Below are 20,411 nucleotides of genomic sequence, written 5' to 3'. Positions count from 1 at the left end.
TATGTATTCATTTATTTGTTTGTCCAATCACCTGATTATTCGATTCAAATTTTCTGTTGGATATCCGAATACCAAAATATGAGATAGCTGCAGCCCTAATTGAGATAATTGTGGATTAATTGTTCTTGCTCTGTCACTTTTTTCGAGTAGTATTCTAACACCATTTTCCTACTGTAATTTTTTTTTTCATAGCAGGATGACTTTATCCCGGTTACTTAATCAAATTTTTCTCGTGATATTCACACTTCATATCTGTTCGTTTTTTTTATTATTTTGATTTTTTTTTTTTGGTATCCATCCTTGAATCTCCGAATAATTTTTTCTTATAAACATATGACTGCATTGTAACTTTCTCTTGCAATTTTACTACTTTTTTAATTATAGTGTGTCTTTAATATGCCACCTCAGCGTTTCCCAACAATTTATTGAACCCCGGCACATATTTTACAAAATCTCATCACACCATGAAACAAAACTGTCACAGAGTGGGTTAATTATCTACCCCCAACCATCTAGTGGATGAGCGTCACTGTACTTTAATGGCTTCATGAATGATACATGATTTGGATTAAATAAATCATTTTCAGAATCCATTAAGTGAAACTGGATAATTTCATAGCTGATGATTTGTCATGACTTGTTGTATTATATCACTGCTCCACTATACATAGATAGCATCTTTTTGGGAAGAGGCGTTTGTTTTAACTGGGTGACACACCTGACCACTAATGGGGTGAAATCATCATTTAATGGGAGGGCTTCTGTTTCAGGAACATCTCAAACTGATACACATTTTATTTTATTTTATTTTATTTTATGATTCTGTGGTGCTGTTTGCTTGTCGTGACATCTCAAAGATGAGCGGTGACTCAGTACCACGTCATCTTAATTGTAGCTTTTGCACGCAGCGCAACCCAACAGGATGTGAACTCGCCTCTCAGTCAGCCCCATGTCTTCGGTCGGCCGCCGTAAAATTCATTCATGCACACAGCCAACATCGCCTGATTTGCATGTGCTTGTACTTGTTCTGTCCGGTTATATACACTGAATGACTAATCCCACTGTTCCTGCCCACAGGTTCAGCATATCCAATGACCTGAAATTTGATGCAGAGCGAGATCTCAAAGACATAGATGCACCGACTATTCCTGTGCATGCCTTAAACAAAGTGAGTGTACGTGTTAATAAGAAAGAGCGTTCTTTCTTCGCGGTCATGCAGAAAATGGAACGGAGCAAAGCGGCGGCAGGTGACCGTGTGACTGTGTTGCAGATTAAGTATGGAGACACAGCTACCTCAGAAGGAGTCCTCTTTGCGACCTACTCTGCGCTGATTGGTGAGAGCCAGGCGGGAGGGCAGCACCGCACGCGGATTAAACAGATCCTGGACTGGTGCAAGCCGGATTTTGACGGAGTTGTATCCTTTCATTTTCCAGATGTCGCACACATTCCTCCTCCGCTTCCAGTGTGCCGTCCATGCCGACACACACACCGACACACGTGCGCACACACCTATGTTTCCCTGTGTCGTTTGCCCTTGACCTGCATTCTCCTCGCAGATTATTTTTGATGAATGCCATAAAGCTAAGAATGCCACGTCAACAAAGATGGGCAAGGCGGTGCTTGATCTGCAAAACAAACTGCCACGGGCCAGAGTGGTGTATGCCAGTGCCACAGGTACACAAGATGAGAGGCAGTACAACGGAAGCCTCTAAAGTGGAACCCAATCTGTTCCGTGTCATTGGTTGATGTCTAAGTGTTACTAGTTTCAAAGCGATTTTTTTTCTCCCCATGAGAAAGTTAAGTGTGTGCTACCCACAGTGTCCCAATGGTTAGCACATCTGTGTCACAGTCCTGAGGTTTTAGGTTCGAATGTGGACTTGGCATTTGGGCCGCGCTTGACCACGTTACGGTGCCGGTATCAAGATATTAATATTCGAAATGAAAACATTTTCAGTCAACTAGGAGGACATCACGCTCGTACTGCATGTACAGCTCGTGTATTTGTGTATGTAATTGATTAATGTCTACAATAGTGTCCTCTTGAAAGGCAAAAAATATGTTGGGACTTTGGAGACACGTCGCTGCCCAAAATTTGAACCTTTTTCAGGCGTTTTGGCTTTGGATGTTCCAGTGATTCAGCAAAACATAAGTCAAGCTTATTTATTCATTTTTTTGGGTCACGCAGGTGCCTCTGAGCCAAAGAACATGATCTACATGAGCCGCCTGGGTATCTGGGGTGAGGGCACGCCTTTCAGGGCCTTCGACGACTTCCTGCACACCATCGAGAAGAGGTTCGCGGTGTCTGATGTCTTGAAATGACTCATAAATTACATGGGTTTCCTGTTCTTGTAAAATACTGTCTATTTCCTCATGTCGTGGTCAAGGCGGGGCTATTTTGTTCAGTGTACTGCACCCTGCACATGGGTTACCGGTATATTTGTACAAATTCACATGTAAACTGTGCAGTTAGACACAATGATGTCATTTGATTGGTTGGCAAATTTCGGTCTTTCTCCCATGCCTCTGTAGGTGCTCTTGTATTGAGTAATAACAGGGTTCACAATGGCAATGGAGGCAAAACTGGATAAAGTAGGATATCAGGGAGATGTTTATTTGAATAGTTTAATTTAAAAAAAATTGATACACAGGATTATAAAAATTAATTACAGGCTGTGAAAAAAGTTTTACCTTTCTTCATTGTTTCTCATGCAATGTTATGTTGAATTTGGCGTTTTTATTTATCATAAAATAACTGCGTAAAATATTTCACAATGTCTATATGAGTTTTCCTTGTGAATAGTATTATTGGAATACACTTAAATGTAACATTATGCTGATTTGCTGAGATGTACTTATAGATGCTATTTACACACAGAGGCGTGGGCGCCATGGAGATTGTTGCTATGGATATGAAAGTGAGCGGGATGTACATAGCCAGGCAGCTGAGCTTCTCAGGGGTGTCTTTCCGCATTGAAGAGATCGGATTGGACAGCGACTTCAAGCTGGTCTACAATAAAGCCGCCAAACTGGTAAGCGTCACAACCCAATGTACCGTAATCATCACGTCGAAGAAATATCGCTTTGACTTTACGGCATTTCTTCCTTTAGTGGGCGGAGGCACTGCAGGTCTTTATGCGCGCCGCCGACGAGCTGGGCCTGGTCAGCAGGAAGTCCCTGTGGGGCCAGTTCTGGTCGTCTCACCAGCGCTTTTTCAAATACCTCTGTATAGCTGCCAAGGTCCGCTGCCTGGTGGAGTTGGCCAAGAAAGAGCTGGAGGCAGGAAAGGTCAGCGCAAATCGCGGTGGAACGCCGAGTCATCAAGTTTGCACACTGTGTGGAAATAACCAGAGTTTCAGACAGGAGAAAAAAATTGCACATATTGGTGCGGGGGTGGGCTCGCTCCATTTTCTCTCACTCTGGCTTCCTCACACATTCCAGAAACATGCATGTTTGGTTCATTCGAGGCTGGAACGCAAGTGCATATTTTTCTATGTACCCCCTTGGCGACCAGTCCAACATACACCCAGTCTCGCTGAAAAAAATAAACCAGTGTAATCTTAAGCTCACCCACAACTCTGATGAGGACGAGCGCTAAACAAAGTGGACGGTTAAAAATTTTCGTCATTGGTTGATGTATGTTTGTTACTCTCTTGACACAGTGCATCGTCATTGGCCTGCAGTCTACTGGGGAGTCGCGCACCAGAGAAGTTCTGGACGAGAATGACGGTCATCTTGACAGATTTGTTTCTGCTGCAGAGTGAGTGAGCCCATATTCTTTGGTTTTTAAACTTATTTTTCTCTGTGTTAGGCCGTCAACCACGCTCACGCCCTTAGGCAGAATCTGTCCACATTTCAAATATCAAAGTACACATAGCATGTTCATCTACAGTACATGCCAGCACCTGGCAAACGAGGAATGAATCTCGAGTTGCTTTCTGTGGCCCCCTGATAGCTTCAATCTCTTCCTTCAGGGGAGTATTCCAGTCTCTTGTTACCAAACATTTCCCTTCTGAGAAGCAGCGAAGAGAGAAGGCACCCGGGAATAAGAGAAAACGTAAGCCAACATTTGTTCCCATTATGATATTGTGGAAGAAGGATTTAAATGATGATAATATGTCATAGGGGAACCTGTAAAGGCAGATAGATGCCAAAGTGGACAATCTGATCAAAAGTCCTGATGACATTTAACTCAAAAGTCTACGAAAGGAGTGCAGCCCATCATCTATGTTAAAATACATTTACGATGTGGATAAATGTTCCATTTAAGTAAGAAAGAAACTGAAGCAAATGTTTGCAAATTTGTTTTCCATTATTTTATGATGTTTTTTTAAATACATTTAATGCTTGTGTTTGTTTGTTTCTGTATTTTTTGCATGTGTTAAAATATATTCCCAATGTGTTTAATACGTGTTTTGATCGGTTTAAATATGTTTTACGGTGCTGAGGGAATGTGAATTTAAACATTGAAGCATTCTCGAAGGCGCCCATTTGAGTTCGTCACAAATGAATGTACTTTCCACGATTTCCTTTGGAAAATATTGATGCTGAGGGAATTGTGTTCAACTTTGAAGATTACGCTTTATCCGTTCAGACTCTGGGCATCATTTTACCTAAAAGTGTCCTGCTGCTTTAATAGCCCACTCATGTCATCTTCAGGTAAGCCTCGAGGACGCCATCCAAAGGTACCCAAGCACACAGTGGACAGCGTCGGCATCATCAGCATCAACAGTGACGACAGCAGCACTGACTCTGACGGCATGGACACCGATTCCAATTCGTCTCCAGACTCGCTGCTGGATAACGACGATGTCATATTTGTCAACCACACGAGCTGCCACACTGGTGGGTGTTTTTGTTCTTGTTGTTATGGTGGAATCACACCCAGCACTATGCATCACTTTGTCCCCTGGGGATTTCCAGTCAGGATAGAGGAGATGAAGCAGGATCTCCTCAACAAGATATCACAACTGGGAAAAGAACTACCTCTCAACACCCTGGACGAACTCATTGATAAGTTCGGCGGGCCCGATAAAGTCTCAGAGGTGCGTGCCTAAAACATGCAACAGGTTTGGAGTCCCAAAAAAATCACGATAATTTAAAAAAAAAATCATTGTCAAACAGATGACCGGGCGTAAGGGTCGTGTGGTGCGACGTCCTGACGGTAGTGTCCGTTACGAGTCCCGCGCTGAGCAGGGCCTCACCATCGACCACATCAACATCAAGGAGAAAGACCGCTTCATGAGTGGAGAAAAGGTCAGTTTCATACGTGCTTTTTTTGTTCAAATTTGTCAAAATTACTTTTCTGGAAAACGCCATAGTGCCACATCCAGAAGCCAGAGGGAAATGTATGACCCTGGATCTGTAGGAGGTGCGTTGAAAGGGCAAGAGTGGAGGTAGAAAGATACCGTGGACCAAATATGTCAGTCGACTGCACTCATCTTCATTAAAGTTGCCATTAACATGGAACTAATGATCATCTGGAGTACTGCACAGGAAATATGAAATCGTTGGAGTGTTTTCATTTGCCTGTGTCGGTGCTGCTGTTTTAGTAAAGAACAAGGTTCAAATTGATACGTATGTCAATATGTGAACAAAAGTGTCTATACAATGATACTTTTTTTCCTGATGGAAAAGGGAAGCTGTATTTGAGGGAGGTGTTTGTATTTAATTGGATGGCACGCCCAGCAACTAACTGATTACTTCTATTTGAGGAAATAGGGTGTTCATTTACAGCGTCAGAAATAATACAAGCAAGTCTGGTGCTATACATTGTTGCCATCCATTGCCACCATTTCTAGTTGATGTACTCTTCCTATTTACGATATGCGCCTCCATTGTTGTGTGACATTCTCATGAAGTTGCCATGGCGTTTATCTCCCTAAAACTGTTAAGTGTCATTCCATTTCATTTCCTAGTCGGGTCTCGTAAGATGTACTTTACACAATGTAATCCAAGTCTTTTTCTCATCCTAGCTGGTGGCCATCATCTCCGAGGCGGCCAGCTCTGGAATTTCCCTGCAGGCGGACAAGAGGATAAAAAACCAGCGGCGGCGTGTCCACATGACATTGGAGCTACCTTGGAGCGCAGACAGGGCCATTCAGCAGTTTGGTGAGTCGAAGTTTAGTTCAATTGTGGGTACAATTTGGCTCTGCGGGAGGTGGCTGTGTTTTCTGGGGTCGGCGGGGGGCTAAGAGGTGGCTAAAACATCCATCCACCCTGAACTGGTCGCCAGCCAATCACAGGGAATGCAAAGACAAACAATAACCTTTCACACTCACAATCACACTTAGAGACAATAAAGAGTGTTCAGTTAACCTACCACGCATGTTACTGGAATGTGGGAGGAAACAGGAGTACCCAGAGAAAACCCACGCAGGCATGGGAAGAACATAAAGACCACTTCCTAAATTCAAACTCACGACCTCTGCACTGTGAGACGGGTGTGCTAACCATTTTTTCCCCCCGGGGCCACCTGTTGACTAAAACATTGCAAGATAAATGCTTTTGATTTATCCCACACAGTGGAATGTTCATTTTTCATTCAACTGTTCGTTTGGGACATTAAGTTTTCAATTAGTCAGAACGAATATCTGCCCCGTCTGCCCATTTTAAATAATTGTGAATTGTAAATCTCGAAGGGATTTATTGTTCGCAGCCTTTGTTGTGCTAATGAATCAATTCATTATTTCCATTAGTGCCGCATGTCTGTCTGTGAACGTGTGTGTGTGCGTGCGTGTGTGCGTGCGTGCGTGTCTGCATGTATGACGAGCCATTTACTGAAAACCTGGCTCCAGAAAACTTCAATAAAGCAGATGGTCTTGGTTTAAAACAGGGATGTGGGCCAAATGGCTTTTTGGTCCATATGACCATATAGTTCTAAAAACAAAATAAAATCTCAGAAGAACTGCTATTAAAATCCCCAAAATGATCAGAAGTTACATAATCTTAAAAAAAACATACTACTAATAATAAATACGAGAATAGAATGGCCGATGTAAAAGGAAGCATAGTGGTATCGTGGTTTGCTTCCACGCTTCGGAAACATGCATGTTAGCTTGATTTCAAGGCTGCTTGTGTTTAAGATATTTTTAGCTGAATTGGATTGTATCGTTCCAACTGTTAGTCACATCGAAATAGTTGCTCATGTTTGAATTTTGTTTTTCAGGCCGTACCCATCGGTCCAATCAAGTAACAGCTCCAGAGTACATCTTTCTCATCTCGGAGCTAGCCGGTGAGAGACGTTTCGCCTCCATCGTGGCAAAGAGACTTGAGAGCTTGGTAAATATTCCGCTTGTGCGTGTGCGTGCATGTGTTGCGCATTCAGCTGTGTCATAGGAAAATCCTATGTTTCCTCAATGTTGTCTCATTGCGTAAAAGGGGTTTGCGACTGCAGTTTGCGTCTTTGGCCTTGTTGCCTGTGCTTCCTGTTCCTTGCTTGGGGCTAAATTTACACAACAAGCCACAATTCCGGAATGTGGAAAAATTTGGATATGCATCATGGAATTGGATAACTGATAAAATCAGGCCTCTTACAGATGTGGGTAAAGGCCAGATTTTAATCCGACATGCCAATGTGACATGCAAACAGACACATTAGATTAGCAGTTCTCAAACTAGTGGATTTAATAGTCCACAAAATGATTGGCAATAAATTATATTTTATCTTTTTTTTTTTTTAAGTTTATACCTGAATATGGGGACCAGAGCAAACATACCAAACCAAACAGAGAAATTACTCTGCCAACTACCTTTTTAAAATATTCATTTTACTGGTAATTTAAAAAAGTGATTTGCCATCCATGTGAAAAGACGTTATTTGTTATATGTACCTACCACTATATGCCACTGACATACAGGTATAAAAAATAAAAATCATCATCATCATTTTGAGAATAATAGTAATTAACAATAATGCTGTCATACACTTTCACATTTACCTCCAAGAAAATTATTTTGCTTTGTTGTTTTTAATAAATCTACAAATACCAAGCCGAAAATCCGTGACCACAAAACTCAGAACAGAACCGGGGATTTTGTGAACCGGTCCAATCCATGGATATTTCAAGTGATGAGTAACTTAACGCGATGGCAGCAAATGTGGGTCACTGGAGCATATGAGTAATTAGACCAAATCAGTTACACGGAAAGTAATGACACTAAATTGCAATTGGGCACTTACACCTGGCACTGTAAATCCGGACTTTGACTCTCAAGGGTTTGTCTCATTTCCTTTGACTGGATAATTTACAAGCCAATGGTCACTTTCCATGAGGCACTTCAGCAACAAGCTCAATTTGCAGAGTGACACAGCACGACAGAAAAAGACACACAAGCGGTTGGGCTCGCGGGGACGTCCATTCCAGGAAGCCACAGCTGTGTTTGCCAAGCATGTTCGGTAAATCCGTGGGTCATATCCCACGTTCCCCATGCTCAGCTTATGAAATGTTTACTCACACATACACACATGCTTTTAAGTCTGCAGCCGACCACCTTTGCCGACTCCATATCAGAAGTGAAGACATCCACAAGCAAGCTGGCTTTGTCGATTGTCTATCACAACCTTTACCTTCTGCACAGCGGATATGAAAGTGTGATGGAAAAAGGACTTTAGCGACCTCTCGCTCACATTTCTGACTGGGACTGAAGTTTAAGTCCAAATCAACTTTATTGTCAAAGGTGTTACATGTGAAGCATACAGCACATATGAAATTACTTTCCTCTCAACCACAGGAGAGAGAGGAGCCGCTGCGGGTGCCCGTGCCGCCATCCCACATAGATGAACACAATTTTTAAAAGAAAAAGAAAAACATTCTGTGGTTGCATAGTGGCTAAACATCACCATGTTAAGTCACTATCATAATACTCATAAATGTCTCAAGACGTAAACCACAAGATAATGTGACAAAGTATAAATCTGTTTTCGGTAACACTGTATAATGAAAGTTCATTCTGTGGTGTTCTTGTATTCCCAAATTATGATGATGGTCTTCCTGTAATTTGTTGGATGGTGTTAATGCTAGCGGGGGAAAAAAATATATATATATATATGAGACACTCGTTCTCTCTGCAGGGCGCGTTAACACATGGAGACAGAAGAGCGACTGAAACCAGAGACCTGAGCAAGTACAACTTTGAGAACAAGGTAGGTTAAGGATGCCTGGGAGTAATAATCTCATACTCAAGCGGGAACATGATTTTCAGCGCTTAGTTCACATGGCCCAACACGTTTCCATATCCAAAGTAATCTAAAGTGAATACATTTGTTTTGTCTTAATCTGATGCGATCACAAAGCCTTAATTAGGTGAATTGGTAAATTTACCGTTCTGTGAAAAATAATAACAATTGTTAAAGAATATTTTAATAAAACCAAAGTCAAAACACTCATCATTTGCAGCCCCCCTGACATACACAATGGAGAGTCAACAAACAGGAAGTAGTTAATTAGCACACTTCTCTGGTCATTTATATTTTAGGACTCCCCAAACACAATGCCCATAAAGTCAATCCAAATTGCCCCCAGGAAACTTTGAATGGCAATGGAAATGAATATACTGTTTGGTTGAATGGATGTAAGGTAAACGATGTTGAATTAAATGCCTTGCTCGTAATTCAGAAACCAGAGCCTTTCTCATGTCACACTCAATTTAATTCACGGTTTTGTTTTGTTTCGTTTTTTTTTCTTTGCAATCACTTGTACACGTCTGTGGTGGCACTACAAAATAACGCAGCAAAGCATGCTTGTCAGTCACTAAATGTTGCAAGATTGCACGTTTGAACTCCCGAGGTTTGTTTGACTTTGTCTACTATTTTTGGCTTGAGCCACTTTTTAGCTTGTTTCACTTTGGAACTTCCCCTGTACACTAGACCTGAATTATCTGTTTATTAAGTATGTCTCCCGTGCATTCGTCCTGTATTGTCTGATGCTGCGTACTTTTCATTCATTGTATTGTAACACGAGGTGGATCAATCAATATGCTCTCATTGTTTGTAGTATGGTACCAAGGCTCTGGATAAAATCACCAAAGCAATCCTGGGGCACATAGAGAACAAGGTGCCTGCGCCCAAAGGTTACCCTGGAGGCGACGCCATGTTCTTCAGAGGTCCGTGTTTGTTAACATTCAAGAAAGCACAAAGCTCAACATGTTTTAACCGTCCGTCGTTTTCCCTTGAACTAGATATGAAGCATGGAATGATGGATGTGGGCATCTTCTGTAGGGAGTCACGCTTTGGCATCAGTACAGAGAAAGGTTGGTAGTACAACTGCTCAAGGAGGCACATTCCGGTTTGTCATTCATCATTTTTTTTCTCTCTTTTTTTTAAATTCCAGATTGCAGCATTACCAAATTTCTAAATCGCATCCTGGGTCTCGAGGTCCACAAGCAGAACCATCTCTTCCAGTACTTCACAGACAATTTTGACTACCTAATTGAGAAGGACAAGAAAGAGGGCAAATATGACATGGGCATCTTAGGTGCATGCACACTTTAAGTTCACTGCGGAAATGTGTCATTTGGAGGAAAAAAAAGTCATTTTCTCATATTTTGTTTTCCTTTCTTTCATGCTGGCCAACAGATCTGGCTCCAGGTAATGATGAGATTTACGAGGAAAAGCAGGAAATCTTCATGACAGTGGGCAACCCTCAGGATGGTCAGGTGGTTCTCTACAAGGTAGGAACCACAGAACCTCAACGGGTGTGAATTGACTATGTCTTAATGCCGAGTTCCCATTTGAGCCGAGTTTGTGGTTTTTTGGGAGGTTGGATATGGATCCAGTGTGTGAGTGACTTGACATTTTGAGTTTTTCGACATGGAAGCCATCGCTTGTACAATTATTTTGTCTGCGGTCTCAACAAGAATTCAAGTTATGAGTGCCAAGGGCGGTAGTTAACTCCACAACAAAGCAGCAGTGAAAATTGAACACAGTGCTTGTCTGGAGCTTTTTATTGAATTTCCCTGTTGAAGTTGAAATATAAAACAAAAAGACTTCCGCAAACCTACTGTACATTGGAACCTGAACCTTCTTTCTTTTTTTGTCCCTGCAGATCAGTGTGGACAGAGGTATGCCTTGGGATGAAGCAAACAACAGGTTTCTCAGTCTCACTGGTGTTGACGAGGGCTTCTACTTGTCCCAGAAAGTGAGCCAATACATCAAGAGCCGAAACAGGACTTCACCCGAAAAGCTCCCGACTTAAAAAATTGATCACTTCTGTTGCTTTGCAGCTACGAGGTAGCCAGCCATGCGTGCTGCTCGCTGAGCAAGGGAGAGGCAAGAATTTCATTGTCTACAAGCCCAACATCGGCAAGCAGACTAACCCCGAAAGCCTTGAAAAACTGCAGCAACGCTATCGGAGGGTGTGTTTGATTTTTTTTATGTGTTATTATACATACACTCAACTGACTGTCAAAAAAACGATAGTCCCTACCCAGATTGACAGAGACGTCACAAAACACTGGAGGCACCAACGGAGACGCACACCCCTGGCACAAAATATCAAATTATCGTGAATACATCCTTGGTTGTGGTATTGTAATTGAGCTCGGAATTTCTTCAATACTTTGCGTTTGCGCAGCAGCCACATGAAAAACCAAAAGCAAAAATTACAGTTGCGAGCCTTAATGACATTATCACGTATCAGTACTTTGTATCAGAGAATCCTCAAATCTTAAGATTGCATCTCTACTTTCTACACTGTGTAAGGCTAAATCGATTTGTATTAAACCTGTTGCCTCCTAGTGGTCATGGAAGCACATTGCAAAGCAAAGAGATTTGATTAAAATCAACTCTTGATTGTTTTTTTTTTGTTTGTTTGTTTGTTTTTTGCTGTTTTTGTTTTGTGTGTGGGTGTGTGTAAATTTGTGTCATGGCAATACGGACATCTTCCCTTCTCCAGGCGACTCCAGAGGAGGTCAAGGACTACTGGGAGAGCCAGTTCAGCTTCTCTTTGAAGAAGTGTTGCCATGCCAACGGGTAACTAGGAACACAGACATGCATCTTTGGGATTACTCTGGATGTAGACTGACACTTAATGGGATCTCATGGTGGAGTTTGTCCTGGGAGGTGTCTTCCCTAAGGATTTAAAGACACACACGAAACATTAAGTCATTACAAAATGAGCCCCAATACTTTGATGTACTCCCACATGGTGAAGAATCATACAAACTCAAATGTAATCCGAGCAAGTCATGCAAGTGTAAAATGGTGTTGGTCCATTTGAGGTTTAAAAAAAGTCAGAGTGAGGTAGTGTTGCGTGTACGTGACGGTCTCCGCGTCCTCTCCGCAGTAACGGCAAATGCAAGAAGGTGGAAGAAGGCCAGGAGTGCTTCCAGGGCATGCGCCTGCGCCAGTACCACATGCTGTGCGGCGCTCTGCTGCGCGTTTGGAAGCGCGTTTCCGACGTGGTGTCTGACATCACCAGTTCCAGCATTCTGCAGATTGTTCGCCTCAAAACCAAGCAGCACAACAAGCAAGTTGGTGAGTGAGTCGTAGTTACAGTTTCAATTTGCATTCTGATCATGAGAATTTATCAAGAAAATCTTTTGGGGATTTTCCTTTTTTTTTTTTTTTTTCCCCCGGGCTGAAATGAGAACACGATTTTGACCATCGGTTAACATCTTAACTGATGTTTTAAATGTGAAAGCCCTCACACATGACATGGAAAAAAATTGTATGTGGTATACTCTAGATGAGCAGCGCAGCACACTGCAAATTACCGATATTTGTTAGGTACCGAGACATATCAGAGGCAGTACATGGAGAAGGGCATCTGTACCAGTAGACAACCAATGTATCCTCAAATATTTCTGGCCTAACTCTTTGTATTTATTTTTCTCTGAAACACATACATTTTCAATCTTGAGGCAGCACAATTTCATGGGGCTGATGCAGAATCAAGAAGTTTTATAACATGTCAGACAGTGTCCGAGAGGCTTCCTAGATTTGCTATCAAGCTATTTTCAGTTTTCTTCTTGAATGTCTTGTTTCGTGCAGCTGTTTTTTTTGTTTGTTTGTTTTAAATTCTGTCGGCTTGCACTAACCAAATCCTCCCTGTTCTAGGCATCAAGATCCCGGAGAACTGTGTGGCCCGGGTACGTGAGGAGCTCTTGCTCATGGACGAGGAGGTGAAGCGGAGGCGCAAGGAGCGCGAGAAGCAAGCCATGGAGCAGCGTCTGGCTGAGGAGCGCATGCGCAAAATGGAGCAGGACAACAAGCACCTGCTGGCAAACCTGTTCAGCCAGAAAGCCATGCCCAACCAGTCTCTGGCCCATTCGCTGGTCCACAGTCAGCTCCTGAAGCAGAAACTGAACCCGCTGCAAAAGACGCAAGTGGCGAGCCTGTCTCAGCTGCAGAGGATGCAGGCCGTCTTGCAGCAGCAACAGCAGCAACAACAGCAGCAGCAGCACCCACAGGGTCACGGTCTACTGTCTTTACCGAGGACCACTCCCCAAGTGACTCCTACCGGCTGGCCCGGGAAGTCGGCCGCCTCCAAGCAGGCGGCCGCACGTAACGCGGTCATCCACGGTTCAAACTTTTCCCAGTTTTACCCGCAGTCCTTCTTACCCCATTTCCCGCAGCCCATCCCCATCCACCAGTCGGCTCGCATGTCTTCCCAGAAGGCCCAAGATGAGATCTTGGACCTGACCGTCAGCTCGCCGTCGCCCTCTCCGGACAGCACCGAGGCCGGGTTGGCCCTAGACGGTCTAGCGAGACCGACCGGAGCGTTCGCTGACGACTTTAACTTGGAGTCGCTCATCTCTCAAGTGGCCACTCAGCTACCGCCGCCGCCCCCTCCTCCATCTCTGAACCACAACCACCTGAGAAACAACCACCAGGACTTGCTGGATCTATTTGACCTGCCCCTTTCGCCGCAAATGCCCGTGCATAAAGCCAGCCCATCGTCCTCCGCCTCGTCCAGCTCCTCGTCCACCTCCTCCCTCATCCAAAGCTCGCTCTTCTCCAACCCGCCGTCCTCGTCCTCTTCCTCTCAGTTCGCCCCCCCTCGCTTCCCCAACTATCTGCCCCAGTCGGACTTACTCCCCCTGCCCAACGGCCACTGCAGCTCCGACGCTCTGGACGCGCGCGAGGCTCTGAACAGCATGTTCAAGGAAGCGGGGCTTGACCGCAAGTCCGTCATTCACTACCGCCAGCAAGACTGACACTTTTAACGTCCTCACAGGTTTTTTTTGTGTGTGTCTGTGTGTAAGCAAATACTAGCACACATCCTCCGCTTTTGTCCGGGGACCTTCTAGTCAACGTCACTGCCTGTCCTGCTCTCAGTCTTCTCTCCAACCACCCATAGCCATCGCCTGCTCTCAGTATCAGTGTCACTCACCCCCATCGTGTGTCCTCCACGGCAGCTGTAACGCAAACTTGACTTTACGGAACTATTCTGGAGCTGTCGAAACGAAACAAACAACAACAAAAAAGTCCTTTAACTGATTCGACGCTGGAATCTTTTTTTTTTAAAAGTTTTTTTATTATTATTTTTATTATTATTATGCTTTATTCGAGCGAGGCACTAAGTGGCAACAAACTGGAATATACAAGAGGAAGAAATCAAAGCTGACAAAACCGTGAAATGCCTCCTGTTTGTCCGTTTCGTCGGCCCCAACGACACGACACACTCCCCCTCTCTCCCTTGTGTTGGAGGAAGAGGAGGAGATGAGGGAAAGCAGCAGTCTGCAAACAGTGCCTTTCTAAAAATCTATAAATGCAGTCTTTAAAACAAAAAACAAAAAAAATCATGTAGCCTAATGTATAGATTTGTATTTTAATTTAAATATGGTATATTTGTATTTAACCTTTTTCGTCCCTTCGTGTTACACTATGCTGGTGGCGGGTTCCAAGGAGAGGCCTCGGTGAAGCCTCAACCGTGTGTGAGTGTGTTAATGTGTGTTTATGTGTGTGACTTGCAACAACACCGACAAGCATTATGAGCAGAGGGTATCCAAAAATATCACTCTTGGGAAGGGTGAATGGATTCATTTTGAAACCGACGATACAGAGAGATTTGACTCCTGGTTTGACTTTAAATTTCTCAGGACAGTCTCAAATGCTTTTGGTCTTGTTGTACACCAGTGTAAGTTGGTTTGGATCACTAAGTCGACAGAAATGTCTCAAAAGAAACACCATTTGAGCAATACAGTCATACCTTGGTTTTCGACCATAATGCGTTCCAGAAGGCTGTTCGAAAAGTGATTTGTTCGAAATCCGAAACTATTTTATTAGCCCATGATTAGGGGCTAATTCTCTATGCATAAATGGCATAAAAACAGCCAGATTTGCGTAAATTACAACAAACACGTCTGCTCACAATGAACGCGACCCGCGGAAGTGTCACTTCCTCGTGGAAGGAAGCCGAAAGGAGTCAAGTGGCATATTCAGGTTTGCTAAGTTTGGTTGAAAACCGGTTTTCCAATGTAATTCGAGGCGTAAAAATCTAGCATTTTCTGGTTGAAAACCGATTTGGTTGAGAACAGAGAGGTTCAAAAACCGAGGTTTGACTGTACGTATTTCCTTGTTAACCAGGTGGGGGGGAAAAACGTTTGGAAGAGCGCCCCCTGTTGTTCTAATAACACATTGTCACTCTCCAATGTATTTTCACATTTTTGAAACATGATTTTATTTTATTTTTTTGTTGATAAAGAAAAAAGCCCCCTTAACATCTCCCATACGCATCAGAGCCATAGCTCCAGACATTTTACTGCCTCTGCCTTTTACACAAAACCTCACTAAAGTGAGCGATATCCGCATCCTAGTCAGATTTAACACAGAGGTCCTCTCTTTGTCACGATGAAAGGGGAAGAAAAATTCAGTTTGTTGCAGTTGGTATAAAAGTAGCAAAGTCGCCGTGTTGTCAACTTCATGCAAGCCGCATTAAAACCGGTTAAAAACGAGAAAAAAAATCCCGACGAGTCGGAACACCCGTATTTTGATTAATATTGGATTTTTGGAATATGACAAATAGAAAAATCCATGTTTTTCAGCAAGCGACCAGTTTGCCTTGCACTGCCACCTTTTTTATTTTTATTTTTTTAATGTCGTCTAAAAATGACATCACGTTGCCTAAGGGCTCAGCTTGCAATTGTCACATGACCAAAAGCAAGAAAATCGGTGAGCCATGATTGGTCGTTACCTGAGCCGTTAGCGACCGTCATGTCATTTTTAGTTTACAGCAAGTGGCAAAATGGCCGACTGTATTTTACTGTTCATTCATATTCAACAAATGTAATATTTGTCAGAATGCCGGGACGATAAAGTGGTGGGCGCACATAGAACAGAATTGTCACAATTGATTTATTTTTTTTAACTTCCCCTCTATTACAGCAACAGTTGCATAGAAGACGTTGGTCACTTTTCCACAGAAATCCCACAAAATCAGCAATAGAATTGCAGCATCAGGATTGTGCCAGAACCCCCCAAATTTACGCAATATATCCACACAGCATTGTTTTACACCTCATCCCAAGAGTCATGAAATCCCCTTCCAAACAGGCAACATCCCACCTCTGTCACGGCTCTCATCTCCCAAGTCAGAGAATTGCACGGCGGCCGCCTGTGTGCCATTTAAGCAAAGCGACAACACGAAAAAATGGAAACGCAATTCTCCCAGATGTTGTAGTTTCACTAACAGCACCCTTGGCGATCCCGCCAAATTACCACGTCAGAGCTCTACGAAAAGACCGAACGAGCATGTTTGACCAATCGCTTTCAACGCAAGTAAACGGGCGTTTATTGGTTTTAACTGCACTCACATTTCACGAACTCTGTTCTGGTTCCAAAACTCCGAAGGCTCCTCAACTTCAAACCCCCCGTACAAACTTGTCTGGATAGCGACAATTGCTTTCGACGCATTAGGGTGAAAGAAGTGTGTTAAACTCCGACAAACGTAGAAAGGCGGACCAAAAAAAAAGCTTGTCTTTGTTTCACCCATTCCGGGACAGCGGTCACTACAGTGGAGAGCTTATCATGTTATCAGTTTACAAGGTGCAGGAAAAAGGGTTCATGTCAGAAAACCGCTCGGAATCGTCACCAAATTTGACATGCACATCTCCACTCCAACCACTGAAAATATCAATCCGATTGCCACAATATTTTGGATTTTGTGTTTTCCTCATAAGGTGACATTAAGCTGTCCTCTGAAACCGATGAAAATGAAGACGTTAAAATGTCTGTAAAATGCTCAATATTGATGTGATCATTTTGATATTTTTTGGGCAACGATTGAGGCAGTTTTCTGCCATCAAGTGACGTGAAACTTTTTGTGAAGAGGGAAACACTTAACGGCCTTAAAATCTAAAAGATTGAGGCAATTGTTTTGATTTCAAAGGATGAAATGGTCATGTGTATCTGATTTATTTATTTTTTTAATAACCGGTAGTTTTCTGAGCTCAAACTAACATTACGGTTTTTTTGTTGTTTGTTTTGGGGGTTTTTTACGTGAAAACTTATACCACAGGTGTCAAACGCTGGTCCTTGAGGGTAGCTGTCAAACATGTTTTAGATTTTTCCCTCCTCCAATACGCCTGAATAAAGTGATCAGCTCATCGGCGAGCTAAACAGAAAGCCTGACGATTGCGATCTTTTGGATCGGGTATGTTGGAATTGGGAAACATCTAAAACATGCAGGATAGCGCCACTCGGCGACCGGCCCCTCCATTAAGCCCGTGGTTAATTCTGTTTTGTCAGATTGTGTAACGTCAGTGTTTCTTAAGACACACGGATGTGATTCAAATCCATATAAAAGCCATAGACCGTTATCCAAATCTACGGAAAATGTGCGTCCATCCCTCCCCCTGCATTGTTTCTTTGTAAATCGGCGTGTGTTTGAATGGTTGTCGCGCTTGGCTTTGCCGCCGATGTCTGCTGGTGCACATCGCGCGGTCGAAGCAATAAAAACCGGAAAGAAAGTCGGTCGCGAACGCGGCGGCTCAAGCATTGTTTACTCTCACCAGGCGTGCAAATTTCCTCGCCGTTGTTTGATTGCATACCACCTTTATGTCATAACAGTGATAAAGATGTTTTTTTTTATATTATATTTAAGGGATATTTAACTCTGTTCTTCTGCTTGTTCTTTAAGACGAGTCAAAACGTTTGGTCAGGGAAGACAAGTTGTATTCAAATCTGTCACCAAATATGTTTGCAATGTCTTGTGTCTGGATTGATTTCTGCTCATTGTCCTTCATGGAGTTGGTTGCCCCCACCACCTGCCCCCTCAGTGAGATACCAAAGTGTTTTTGTTGCCCTAAATTTACCATTTAACAATCTCAGGAAGAAATAAATAAACGTGGACGGGTGAGGGTGACATGAGAAATATTATTCCCCTTCTTAGCAGTGCTTAAACCAGCGTGTTTGTACTTTACATGTACCATTTGCTCTTATGGGAGGTTTTATGTTTCAGGGCTGGGGAACCTCACTGCTGTCTTATTTCTTTTTTTTTTTTCTTTTTTTTTTTTTTTAAGTATGTAGTACATTTCTGAAAAAATATGAGGCAATGAATGCGTGCTGTAGATTCCTCACCCTTGGTGTTAGGCTGTTGTTTTGGGATTGGATACTGTTGATGCCAATTTAGGGCAGCGCGGCATAGTTGTCAGAGGTTTGTAAACATGTTTTGTTTGTTTGTTTTTTCAAAATTCTAACATTTAAACCAGTTATGGGTTGGAGTCATGCAGCATTTATTTGACACTTTTTTTTTTGTTTTTTTGTTTTTTAAACCCTCGTGTTGCTTAAAAATGGACCTGAAATGATTATCCACGCTGATAATTTTTTTTTTTTTTTTTTTTGGGACTAGTGGTTAGCCCTCCAAACTCAAAGTGGAGAGGTTCTGGGTTCGAATCTCCTGGAGTTTGCCTGTTCTCTGTTGACATGAAATCAAATGCATGTGAGTGAGATTTCCGCACAGGTGGTCTATTGCCATTTAAAAAAAAAAAAAACATAATGAATCTATAAATTAATGAAATACAAAAAAGCCAACTGAACAGGTTCTATTTGAAAAAGTATAATTTTAAAAATATATTTTATCGAAAGGTTTGTTTTTTTTTTTTGCCCAATATGCGCCATTGCATAACAGGAGTGTTAAATAACATTTGAATTAATTTTTCCAAATATTCCAAAGCAGGTACATTCCATAAGAAGCTTTTTCAAAAGGGCTTCCCCTTACTGCTCCGCTAAAATATATCACGTAAACCCACATTGTGGACGTAATCCAATGATAAAAGGATACAAAGCACATGAATTGGCTATGTTAAACAAAAGTCGCTTGCAACGTTTTACTGGACCCGGGAAAAAACACTGCATCTGGACCTGTTTTGGGCCCCCTGCTTTTTGTATTGTTTTATCCGTTGGTTGTCATGTTGCACTAAGAATGGCATCATCACGTGACTCTCCCCCTTCTTCTAGCTTTTGCGTGTTGTGTTTCTTCTGGTCTTTTGTTTGATGGATTTGTATACTGTAACCATCCTTCCATGTTTCTCCACTGTTTGCATATTATATAAATCACTCAAATAATTTATTGCTAACAACAACAACAAAAAACACAAAAACATGCTACTGATTGTATGTATTTTTAAACAAAGTCTATTTTTTCTGTACAAAAAAAAACAAGAGAAAAAAATAGAAACTGTGTTCAGCACTTTTATTCTGGGTTTTTTGCTTTTGTTTTTCTATATATTTATAATTTAGATCCAAATGTATATATTGTAAAATTTGTGCCTTTTGACTAATTCTTTTCAAAAACAAAATGACAACAAAAAGTGGTTTTCTACTCATTAAAGGAAGGACTATATGAAATTGCAATCTTTGTTCAACAAATAAAAACTTGCAGATTGCTGAAACTCAAGAGTGTCTTCTGCTCATCTACACAAAAACAACATCTTGTATCATTTCCCCAAAATGCTTTCCCAAGGCTGTTAGAGCCGTGACTGTTGCAATAAATAAAACAAAGAACTAAGCAGTTTAAGAGATGGACATTTATTTGCACGCAAGTACATTGTAGCTGACCAGTTGCTTCTGCACCAAAGCATTACAATATACAGTATATATTTTTTTAAAAATAAAACAGGTTTACTCAAATGTGTGTAATCTTTTTTTCTCCCACGATTGTCTTAAAAACATTGAGATTTAAAACTCAAGTTGACAAAATGTCACACAGCTCCCACAGTGAGGGAAGAGGTGGAGTTTTCTAACACTTCTTTTGTTTTACAATGCTACAAAATAGATGGATAAATTTTTAAAAAACTACAAAAAATGTCACTTTTTACACCAAGTACAATCTTTAAAAAAATGAATCTCACAAGGATCACATTTATGAATGCATTGAAATGTATTCAGCTCCAAAAACCTGTTTTTATTCCTTAAAATGTATTATTGTAAACCACATTTTTAAACAAAGTGTTTTTAAAGATTAAATGTAATT

The 20,411-nt window shown here is 42.0% G+C and overlaps 2 protein-coding genes across 7 annotated transcripts in view; both read left to right on the top strand.

Moving 5' to 3' along the window:
- ncanb (neurocan b) overlaps window positions 1–19,835 on the top strand; it is a 180,644-nt gene extending 160,809 nt beyond the window's left edge. For all 3 annotated transcript variants that reach the window (XM_052074737.1, XM_052074735.1, XM_052074736.1), the window contains one exon: window positions 16,985–19,835. The gene's annotated coding sequence lies outside the window, so the exon portion shown is untranslated. The remainder of the gene's footprint in view (window positions 1–16,984) is intronic.
- si:ch73-63e15.2 (protein strawberry notch homolog 2) overlaps window positions 1–19,835 on the top strand; it is a 53,019-nt gene extending 33,184 nt beyond the window's left edge. For 3 of the 4 annotated variants that reach the window (XM_052074711.1, XM_052074709.1, XM_052074712.1), the window contains 22 exons: window positions 1,078–1,168; window positions 1,271–1,414; window positions 1,557–1,674; window positions 2,186–2,291; window positions 2,876–3,029; window positions 3,109–3,285; window positions 3,660–3,757; window positions 3,972–4,054; window positions 4,657–5,042; window positions 5,122–5,253; window positions 5,973–6,108; window positions 7,166–7,278; window positions 9,071–9,142; window positions 9,993–10,101; window positions 10,177–10,248; window positions 10,329–10,472; window positions 10,574–10,668; window positions 11,043–11,135; window positions 11,221–11,352; window positions 11,892–11,968; window positions 12,282–12,472; window positions 13,055–19,835. In XM_052074711.1, the coding sequence (XP_051930671.1) occupies window positions 1,078–1,168; window positions 1,271–1,414; window positions 1,557–1,674; window positions 2,186–2,291; window positions 2,876–3,029; window positions 3,109–3,285; window positions 3,660–3,757; window positions 3,972–4,054; window positions 4,657–5,042; window positions 5,122–5,253; window positions 5,973–6,108; window positions 7,166–7,278; window positions 9,071–9,142; window positions 9,993–10,101; window positions 10,177–10,248; window positions 10,329–10,472; window positions 10,574–10,668; window positions 11,043–11,135; window positions 11,221–11,352; window positions 11,892–11,968; window positions 12,282–12,472; window positions 13,055–14,154 (3,823 nt within the window). In that variant the 3' untranslated portion in view covers window positions 14,155–19,835. The remainder of the gene's footprint in view (window positions 1–1,077; window positions 1,169–1,270; window positions 1,415–1,556; window positions 1,675–2,185; window positions 2,292–2,875; window positions 3,030–3,108; window positions 3,286–3,659; window positions 3,758–3,971; window positions 4,055–4,656; window positions 5,043–5,121; window positions 5,254–5,972; window positions 6,109–7,165; window positions 7,279–9,070; window positions 9,143–9,992; window positions 10,102–10,176; window positions 10,249–10,328; window positions 10,473–10,573; window positions 10,669–11,042; window positions 11,136–11,220; window positions 11,353–11,891; window positions 11,969–12,281; window positions 12,473–13,054) is intronic. The other variant, XM_052074710.1, reaches the window with a different exon arrangement.
- Window positions 19,836–20,411: the final 576 nt, after the last annotated feature.

Source organism: Hippocampus zosterae, chromosome 8, assembly GCF_025434085.1.
Source record: "Hippocampus zosterae strain Florida chromosome 8, ASM2543408v3, whole genome shotgun sequence".
In the NCBI taxonomy this organism is placed as follows: Eukaryota; Metazoa; Chordata; class Actinopteri; order Syngnathiformes; family Syngnathidae; genus Hippocampus; species Hippocampus zosterae.
Note: the sequence above shows the minus strand (reverse complement) of the source record. Positions and strands in the feature narration are given on the sequence as shown.